Consider the following 11,295-nt stretch of genomic DNA (forward strand, 5'->3'; position numbering starts at 1 on the left):
GGCTGGTTCCCCCTCTCTCTTCATGGACTGACTACTGCCCATCGTGACTAGTCACTGGTATATATCCCGCGTCCGGGTACCTGTTTACCCCCTGGAGCAGTCGGTGGGATCCTACCGAGAGGCCTGATTCCACCACTTTCCCAGCACAGCGTAATTTATGTGATACTTATCGATCACCCGAAGCGCATCAAGTGGCGGTCAGACTGAGAGCACACCTCCCACTCCCACAGCGCAATTTGTGTGATCCTGACCACCCGAAGTGTTTGTGGTAACCAGGCTAAGTGTTATACTTACCTGGACCGCCCACTCGCACAGCGTAATTTATGTGGTTCTCATCACCCACTGTGTTTGGCAGGCCACACCGCACAATTATGAAAGTGGCTTTTCTCTCCCTGCACACAGTAGCTAACACAAGTCAAAACAAAAAGAGGGGTTCTTGGATGTTACTTAGGGGTCACTGGTTGGGCAGAAACCTACTAACTGACCTTTAGGAAATTTGTGTAAAGAAAAAACTTTCCTAATACACACAGAAAAACCCTTTTTCAACCTGAAAAACTGTTAAAAAGGACAAAGTGGATCCTTATGAAAAACACGGGACGTTTCACAGTAAAACAATTACACAGAGGTAAACCGAAAAACTGCGCCAAAAGTAACCTTGTTGCTGACTCAAAAATCACTCTTATCAGCACCGCTAAACGATCCACGTTATACACGCAATCTTTACTGCAACCACCTAGAACCGTTTACACAAAAAGTCTGCTGGACGTGAAACACGCGACACAGCAGCTTAAAACAAACCCGCTTTACAATAAGGAACTACTTTTAACAGGAAAAACACAAGAAAAACATAATCACTATACAAGAAATCTATGTGCAAAAACCCAGACTACACCGCGCTCATTAAATGTGGAACACGTGAAGGGAAAACTCGCTTAATACACTTTAAATTGGCTGGCAATACGCAAATTTAAAGCTAAAAGCAAACAAATGAAACTGTAAAAAATTTGGATTAAAAACACAATATGGGTCAAATGCATATAGGAAACTTCATGCACATTGCATAGAGATTACTGCACATTTGGTAGCCAACAAAATGGCCACCAAACAAAAGGAGTCCATGTGGTTTAGTCAAGAAAATGACCCCCCACAGAGAAACACATGGTAGACTCTAGCCTCAAAATTGCCTCTTACATAAAACAGACTTTTAGACAGAACATACACTGGACAATTACACAACAATATGAAGTACACATACAACACAATTTGGGCACAATCACAGAACGGACATAAAACACCAACATATCACACTAACATGCACATGTAACAGAAAGGACCCCCTGCTGCATGCTTTCTGGGAGCAGTAGTACCACAAAACATTGTACAGACCACATAACACAGATCTTACAACAGTTAACAATTAACCTAAGCCTTTCAGCACTGTAATAATTACCTCACGTGGAGGGGGGTAAAGCAATCACCACAGTACCTACAGCCCACAAATACTTACCTAACACTATGCAACAACTTTTACCCACTAAAACATATACCCGTTTAATTTTTGGTTGGAAGATTTTTAAACTTGACCAAATCCAGCCAACCAAAACCCACCCCTCTGCTGCTCTCCGCAGAGACAAACCCTCGTCTTTCACCCACAAATCAAGAGTTTAGGACAAAAAACGAGGTCCTTGTTAAGCGGTATTTCTTGTTAGCTAACAGAGAGCGAAATCAGCCACACGAACACGCAAAAAGCGATCCTCTTAATGGCAGAGAGACCTGAAATGTGCCGGCATACTTTTTGCTAGTTCATGATGGCCATTCCCCCCTCGTTCTAGGTTAGCTACGCAAGAATACGCGTTAGTATCCACCAGGCTCGCCAAACTGTCTTGGAAATTCGCTTTAACAAATTTCTCCTTACCGTGAGTACTCGCAGTTGGATGCGCAGAAATCCCCCATAAAGCTGTGCGAATCTCGCTTACCACGACTGCAGCCAAACTACACGATTCCTGCCCATCCAAATACTTTGGTTCTGTTGAATTTGTGGGTGATTGGAGCTCCGTTACCCTAGAATGATCACACGACACTCTAAGGCTGGTTGCAATCCACATAAGGGCCGGCTTTAGGCTCAGCTCTCTGTTTTATTAAGAATACACACATGCCCCCCACATGAATAAAGTCAATCCCTCCCACCGAACAATACAATGGGGATTGCCTATACAGAGGATGTACATTCCAATTGGAGCATAGCCTTTGCTATTATCTATCACTGGTCCTCCCCCCATGAGTCTTCTGAGGTCAGCAGACTTCCTCCCCTTCCCCCCCATGAGCCATCTGAGGTCATATTTCCTGTCCTACTAGCTTCTATTGGTATGCAAAATTCTCTGCACAAGCATCTCCCTAAAAATATCAGTCTGTACCTGGATGGGCCCGATACGATCTTTATTAAAACACATCCATCCAAGATACAGTTCAGATTAGTAATGGGTTGTAAGATATGCATAAGCCTACACGTGGAGTTCACACCGCTTGCGCATTGCGTTATGAAGCCCACGTGGTACCATGCTGCTGATATGCGGATACAGGCCCACGGTCTACTGACAGCAGCATTCGCATGGAATGCCGTGGTGGTATACACGCCGGTCTATAAGCGCAGATCTGCCATCTCATCCATTACCAAGCTGAGTACTGTAATACATACATTGTACATGCGCATGGCCCAATTGCAGCCTTCAGAGCTTTAATTAAGCCACACGAGAGACATATGAATAACACGAATATATGACACATTTAAAGTTCGACCAATAATACAAAATTTCCATGACACTTGGTATGCTATCTTTCATCTGGTAGACACCAACAGGCCTTTAGGATACAGGACCTTTATACATCCCTGTTTCCCCACTTAGATTTCATGGGGCAAATGTTAAAAGGTGCATTAAGGCCATCTACAAATGGGTGAGAAAAAGAAAACTTTTTTTTAAGGCACCATAATTCATTTACCCGGTTATTTAGGAATACCTATGTGTGTATGTGTGTGTTCAGATGAGGTGAAGTAGTTATATTGCCATGTAATGAGTTGCCTAGACCTTTCGTTGAGAACTGCATTTTATGGCCCCACAGATCTGCGTGTACAAGCACAGTCATAAAGAGTTAGCAATTCAGGGAATGGATACTAAAATAGTAACTGGTATAGATAACATAACATATTAAGGTTTTAAATTTCTTACTTATAGCTTTGGGAAGTTTAATAGAAAATGGTATTGGAAAAATAAAAAAACTGGTTAAATGGACTGCAATGAAATGAATAAAACTGGGCAGAGTAGAGGATAACCATTAAACAGTTTCAATTTCTTGTAAGAACGAGAGAACATTGTGCAAAATCAGTTCAAGGAGAAAAAAGTTCTAAAAAAATACAGGAAGGATTAATAAATAGATTATCCACAAGACCTCCAGTCTAAATACAAAAGTTTTTCAAGGTGTAAAGATACTAAAAGGAAAATAAAGCCATACCCCTATATCTTATATTGGTTTGGTGACCATAGAATATTGGATAATTTGGTTAAATTTTACCTAACAGTTATAATTTGCAGTTAAGCACATGCAAATTATGTCTAACCCTTTAAAGTGGCACTTCACCCTCTCAATCAACATTGACTATTTTTAATCCTTAAGCTGCTAGCATTAGTAAATAGACAGGAATGTATATCATGTTTTTTTGCTTTATTTTATTTTAATTTTTTTTCCGCTACTTCCTGGTTTCCATGCCTAGGCAAATGATGTGATACATCCCAGGAGTCTTCAGGAGGGGAGGAGGGGTTTTCTTAGCTAAGCACACCCTCCTGCCTGCATACCTGAGCTATGGGCAGATGGATTCTAGGAAGAAAATGCTACATGGATCAACTGCCCCCACTCAAGATGGCCACAGGCAGAAATGCTAGGTGATGCTTTTCAACATGATTTCTTTGCAAAAGAAAGAATGGAGACATGGGTGGATGGGGGAGTTTGCTTGGAATATTAAATATGAATTAAACAGAGTTTTGGTTTGTGTGGGTAGTGTAGTTCTGCTTTAATGTAAACCCAACATCCACTATAAGGCATCATGCACACTGGACTTTTTTTCTGCTGCCCCAAGGGGCATCTGGCGGTTTTTTTCCCTGCTTCTAAACACCCCTGCATGTTAGCCTATGTGTCCAGGAGTAGGTAGGGAAAAAAAGCTCACTGCCAGTGGGCCCTGGAGCAATGGCATTTTGCCAGAAAATGTGTAAATGTATCTAAACACATGTTAACGCTAGGCACGTTTAGCTCTTGAGTGTTAATTCATTTCAGTGGCAAGAATAAATAATTATTCTGGCTAATGAATAAATTAATGCCCAAACACTTGACGCTAAACATGCCTAAGCACATTACAAACTTTTACAAATGTCAAGCATTTTTGCTGCCTAAAATGCCACTGCCAGGATGAATGATGTCTAGGAGAGATAGAAAAATGTCCAGCTTAAAATGGCACAGAGACGTACCCCTTAGAAAACATCAGGAACGTAAGTTATCTTTATCTCATATAATTGCAGTAAAATTAAAACTGATTAGGTACTGTGGTTTACTGAATGTTCCCCATTTCAATAGACCAGTAGATTGGTGAGATCTGTAGATAATGCTGCTGATCATGGTGGTAGTAATGTTGATGACTGATGACCTGCACCCTCATTTTTGGTATCAAGTAATATAGACACTGGTAAACATTTCACCTTTTAAACCAATATCTCTTCTCTTTCAGGTTTGGTACATGGATGGTTACCTAAAAGGTCGAAGAGTTTTAGAATATCGTAGCCTCAATGACTTTATCAAAGGCCAGAACTTCGTGCAACACCTCCTCCCCCATCCTTGGGCTGGTACTGGCCACGTGGTTTACAATGGCTCTCTGTATTACAACAAGTACCAGAGCAACATTGTGGTAAAATATCACTTCCGTTCACGTAGTGTCTCCGTCCAGAGGAACCTCAACAATGCTGGCTACAACAACACCTTCCCTTACTCCTGGGGTGGATTCTCCGACATTGACTTTATGGTAGATGAAAATGGGCTCTGGGCAGTTTACACGACTAATCAGAATGCAGGAAATATTGTTGTCAGCAAGCTGGACCCCCAAACACTGGAGATCCTCCAGACCTGGGACACTGGCTACCCGAAACGCAGTGCTGGAGAGTCCTTCATGATTTGTGGCACCCTCTATGTAACCAATTCCCATTTAGCAGGAGCCAAGATCTACTTTGCATATTACACCAATTCTTCTACTTATGAATACACAGATATCCCATTCCATAATCAATATTCACACATATCTATGCTGGACTACAACCCACGAGAGAGAGTCCTCTACACCTGGAATAATGGTCATCAAGTTCTCTATAATGTCACTCTGTTCCATGTTATAAAGACTTCTGGAGAGTGATGTGGACTGCATAGGACAATCATCTCACCTTTCTTTGTTTCTTTCTTGGTTTAATTCTTTTTACGGTCTGAGATTATCAGTTATTTCTATGAAACGCACAGAACACAAAAAGACTTTCACGTGGTTGAGTGAGCATGGTATCAAATATACTTTTTTTTCTGGTGGCAAATAAAGACAGTATTTGACATTGGTACTGTTTGGCCAGTAGTATTTTTTCCATATGTGAAGATACGTTTCAGAATATTCATATATAGTATAGTGTGGTGATGTTGACCAGCCAATATACTTTTAGGCTTCATGCACACTGGAGCTTTTGTAAACTATTTTTATCCTGGCAGGAGAAAAGCAGCTTCAAAAATGCGTTTTTGAATACATGTTTAGGCGTGTCAAGTACTAGGCATGTCAAGGGCATTTATTTCATTGACCAGAATTTTTATTTATTCTGGCCATTGAAATGAAAAGAAAAACCGCTCAAGCACTAAGTGAACGTAATGCTTAGGCATGTTTAGACACATTTACAAACATTTACAGGTTTAGACGCATTTTGGCTTTTTTTCTGCCAAAAGACTCCTCTCTTGAATGCACAAGTGATTTTTTTTTTCTGCCTCTAAATGCCCCTGCCTATAAACTCCTGTAAATGCCTATGGGTGCATGGTACTTAGGCTAACACAGAGGGGTGTTTAGAGGCAGAAAGTCAAACGCCTACAAACCAGGCATTTTTTAGCTCAAGTGTGCATGAGGACTTAAGGGCCTCGAAAACAAACCAAAGCTGCTTCAAATGGCAGCACATTACAAATTTTAAATGTAAAGTATTTTATTATTCTTTAAAGAATACATGAACTGTGGAAGCTGTACCCAAGGACAAAAACCAGAGGGCAAAAAACTAGACACCAGTAATGCCTGTAGAAGCAGAGCATAGCTTCCCTATATTAGTTCTCCTCCTTCCTGATGACTGGTGAATTGATAAAGTAGAAGCTAAGAGATCATTGTATTGCTAGGTACAGATTTCTCTCCAGCAAGGAGAGCAGTGAGTAGCACAGTAGCAACATGAGTGAATCTCACAACAAATCTTATAAGACTAGCAGTCAGAGGCAGGAGTGCCTTAGATTTACTTTGTTATGAGGCTTTAGGTATACGAGTGCCTAGACACATCAGGAATAGGGAAGAGGTGAACATAACTGGGTTCAGTTTAAGGCAGGTTTGGTGAACATTCCTTATGTTTGGGTGCAAAATCTGAAACCCATTGAAGTCAATGGAAGCCGAATGTTAAAAACAGTCATGGCTATTTTCTGGACTAATAGGCAAGGAATTGCCAATCAAATGGTATAGAGGGTGGGATCTAACCTGGGGAGTAAATGCTAAAGCTATTTTTTTTTTTTAATTTTTGGCTGGGAGAAGTGATTTTAGTAATGCCTAAAGGGAAACATTAAAATGCTAAACCTCTTTAAATAACATGCCTTAGGGATGTCCTTAACCTGCCTATGAAGTGGAGCATTAGTAGGATGTTGACAACCTACTACAGCAAAACTAACATTTACAAATTAAAAAAATGATTCTTAAATTGCCAGTAAATAAGATCTCCTTTTGTTTATAAGCAATGCAGCCTGGAATTCCCTTCATCTATACCAGACCCTTATCCTAGATGTGGGTCTGATCTGGATTTCCTGGCAGGCCAGGAAAAGAAGGAGGGGGGGACCCCCAAACCACAACAAGCCACATGCTCTCAAGATGGGCAGAATACCTTGCCAGGGGGGACAGCCTGGCAAAGCACTTTGTTCCCATGTTGATGAGGGCTAGGGCTAGTTCCCCGCAACCCTGGGCAGGTGGTTGTGGGGGTCTGCAGGCACAGGGGCTTATCCAAATCTGGATCTCATTGGAATAAGTAAGAGGTGCCTAGTATCCCTGCACATTCACAAAAACGTAAATATTAAATAAAGACGCAAACTTTTTGACAAGCCCTTTATTAAAAAATAGGAAACCCCAAAAAGTTCCATAATGTAAACCTATCAGCAGTCCCACCATCCATTGATGCAGCTCCACATCATGATGAACGATGCCTGTCTGATGATCTGTTTCCAACAACTGCTTGTCACAAATGACAGCTCCCACTCCCTGCCCTGCCTCTGAATATTAACTATAGGGTGGGGTCTCCTAGGAGACATCATTGATCAAATATGGACATGACTACATTTGGTTAATGATGTCATGGGACTTCCCATGATGTCATTGACTGCATATAGTCATGGTCACATTGTAAATTTTTTGAGTTCTTTTTATTTTTAATACATATTTATCAAAAAATATGTGTCTTTATTTACTATTTACATTTTTTTGTGAGTAGGGTTGCTATATGGGGTATTGAATTGTTCTTTAAAATTCTTGGCCCTGAGAGCTAACGTACTGCCAAATAGCAGGAATGTGCCTAGGGACAGCACAGTATGGCTTTTTTAACAGCTCAAATAAACTAATTTTGCCACGAAAGCAAGTAAAATTAATTGTTACACAGAAACGAGGATGAAATGTATGGCTAATATTCTGTATTCAAATGTCAGCTGTGGCTGTGAAATGTTTTGTAATCAGGGTGTGACTTTCAATGTGTTTGATTCTGAAAATGGTGACTTTGTCAGCCTGTGGACACACATTAAATAAGAAGCCGCATTTATTGTTTTTATTGTTCACTATTAAAAAAGCCACCTGAGATGACTGTTTGTGGGCTCGAACTATGTTCATCCAAATCTTAATGTAAAGAGCATCTTAGTATTCAGAGAAAATCACAGTCTAGAAGAGGAACTTCAGCACAAAAGTGTAGAATAGTAAGTAAAAAAAAAAGATAAGAGTATTGCAGCTACCCGCTGCCTTTATCTTCAATACATACTCCCCTACATATAAAATAATCAGACTGCCACATGCCCTTGGAATTGAATGGCCATGATTATTTAATTTAAAAAATGCAAAGATGGGTAAAAACTCTATAACAATTGAAATGCAGTAGCAACTGACCTGAAGTATTATATAAGGACATTTAACATACAGTATAGTCACTGCCAGGGGCGGACTGACCATTTGGAAACTCGGGCACTGCCTGAGGGCCCGGGGGCAGTAGGGGGCCCCATGAGATGCCCCTGGTACCTTTTTCATAAGCTTTTTTGAGTTTGGGCAAGGACACAGGGGCCCCATGATCCCCTATTGCCCGGGGGCCCCATGAGTTGTCAGTCCGCACCTGGTCACTGCAGATGCTGCCAATAACATTTAATACCACAGGTTGCAGTGACGTAAACTATGGCCATTTTACGTTCCTAAAAATCCAGAGGCACTGCTGGACACACAGATTAAAAAGTTGAGGAGCTGGAAGGATACGATGATACAATGATAACCACTTTGGATTGAATCTGAGACACATACAATCTTTCTAAGTGAACAAAAATGAATTGATCTAAAAACAGTAATATCACATTATGATGAGAAAATAAATAATAGATGGATTGAAAAGTAGTTAAAATATACATTTCAAATCTGTATACTTATCTTAAAAGAGGGATGATCTGGGGCATGTGCCCTTTGTGCCAGAGTTTAGCAACACCCTTGACATAAACTCATTTGAGGAAGGGGGCATCATATCTGAGGTGGATTGCCAGCTCTTTTTTCAGTTTGACTAAGTGAACCACTCAAAGACGCAAAGGCACACGCTAACCCAGCCCTTCTCAACCTTTTTAACATGGAGGAAGCCCTGGAAATGATCTTCCAGTCTCAGCTGTACTAGATCTACAGCTCACAGTACATTTCCATGAAGGTCACTTGATAGGATGCTCCCTACATTTGTGGTTATTAGGAAAAATGACTCCCATACAGAAAGCTAGAAAGATCAATGGTATCAGTGGTTACTTATCTGAGAGTCAGAAATTGCTTATTACCCACTTGCGGACTTTATACCAGGATGATGTCTGCAGCTTCTTTTTTAGAGCCGACGGTTGGCTTTCTTGCAAAAGCAATTAGAGCAATTAATTAGCCGCTGGATCACTTTTTCAAACAGCGGGAGGGGACGTTCTCTCTTGCCGCCTTCCGTTGCTCTCCCAGGCCAGATAGGCTCCGATTGCCTCTATGATACAGGAAACCAGAAGAGATGAGCAATCATAGTTTTCATGGATGTAAACAGTGCCATTTTTAAAATGGTAAGGCTTCTGGTTACAACGTTCTTGGTGTGATCAGATGCTTTTAAGTGCAGAGGAGAGATTTGGGGTCTAATAGACCCCTGATCTCTCCATAAAGAGTTCCTGTCACTGCCAATTGCTATCACGGGATATTTATATTCACTTTGATAACAATAAAAGTGATTTTAAAAAATTTAAAGTGACAGTGTGAAAAAAAAAAGATAAATACTTTTAAAAAGTTTAAAGCATCGCATTCCCCTGTGCCTGAGTGCAATAGGTGAACACAAGCGTCGGTCCTTCATGCGTGCAAACAGCGATCACCCACACATGTGAGGTATGACCGCAAAAGTCAGATTGAGGGCAGTAATTCTAAAAACAGACCTCCTGTGTTAATCTAAAGTGGTAACCTATAAAGGCTTTTAAAGCATCACCTATGGATAACGCAATTTACATCATATGTTGCTGGTGCGTGGGTGCACGTAATTTTAAGCATCACATGTTTGTTATATATTTACAAAGTGTAACACCATCTTTTACATTTTACCAAACAATTGGGTATTATATCGTGTTTTAGTGCATTAAAATAAAAAAAAAATTGCAACACCCACTATTTTATTGTCTAGGGCTTCTGCTTTAAAACAAATCTATAATGATTGGGGGTTCTAAATAATTAAAAAAAAAAAACACATTTTTACCCCGCTCACTTTTGTGGCTTCCTTCAAAATTTAGGCCGACAACCATTAGCCCTTTAATGTCTCACTTGTTACGAGTATGGGACTCCACCAAATATTCCAGTGGTTTACTTTCCCCTCATCTACCACTTCTTTCCCTTTTTAGGCAACCCTCTGTTTTCTCCAGGCCTTGAGTACCCTACCACTATCCACTGGTAAGTTTCCCACAATTTTCATTGAGTCCATTTGTTTCTCACTGGTCTTTCTATTTACACCTGGGCAGAAATCAGGGATAAAAACCAAATTCTCGGTGATGAAGACCTGACGACTCAACTGTCTTTATTCAAACATATTTGTCATCAGACGCCCAGTTGAATACCCTTCAAAATCCCAACAATCACACTTACATTTCCAGGTGGGAAAGGGACCTTAGAAGTACCAAAGATAGGGGTTGCTGGTCTCAAATTTGGACTACCTGATCTATTAATATCCTTACTATTGAATCAGCCTTCAAAACTGTCACGAGTTGGTACCTGGTCCCATTCCATCTGGCACACCTTCACCTATCAGCCTCCGGCACCTGTTTCCGGGGATGCCTTACCATGGGAGATGTCCTTCATACATGATGGACGTGTCCTATGCATTCCCGGTTTCGGACAAAGGTTCTTAAGCTCTTACACTCTTTATTTGCCTGTGCCTTCCCAAGGGACCTGTGGTATGTCCTTCTACACTTGAGAACCCTGGGCCTCACCAAATACCAATTTAAACTGGCTAACTATGTACTACTGGCGGCAAAACAAACCATAGCGAGAGCTTGGAAACAACAGTTCATACCCTTTACGGAAGTTCACAGCCGTCTAGACTTCTTTTTCATGAATGAAAAGCTTTCTAGTATTCTTTCAGGATACCCATGAGAAATTCCTTAAAATATGCACTCCATGTATCCAACATGCCCATCCTTCTATGTCAACTGCCAGTTTTACATTTCTATAAATACAGGTACCCTACGTCTCATGCTTAGGTGCTCCAT

General features: G+C 40.8%; 1 protein-coding gene across 2 annotated transcripts in view; it reads left to right on the forward strand.

The window, feature by feature from the left end:
• OLFM2 (olfactomedin 2) overlaps window positions 1–8,149 on the forward strand; it is a 459,233-nt gene extending 451,084 nt beyond the window's left edge. For both annotated transcript variants that reach the window (XM_089651883.1, XM_089651884.1), the window contains exon 6: window positions 4,772–8,149. In XM_089651883.1, the coding sequence (XP_089508009.1) occupies window positions 4,772–5,446 (675 nt within the window). In that variant the 3' untranslated portion in view covers window positions 5,447–8,149. The remainder of the gene's footprint in view (window positions 1–4,771) is intronic.
• The last annotated feature ends 3,146 nt before the right edge of the window (window positions 8,150–11,295 follow it).

Source organism: Staurois parvus, unplaced genomic scaffold (assembly GCF_062004578.1).
Source record: "Staurois parvus isolate SC_StPar_1 unplaced genomic scaffold, SC_StPar_1.0 ptg000666l, whole genome shotgun sequence".
NCBI lineage: Eukaryota > Metazoa > Chordata > Amphibia > Anura > Ranidae > Staurois > Staurois parvus.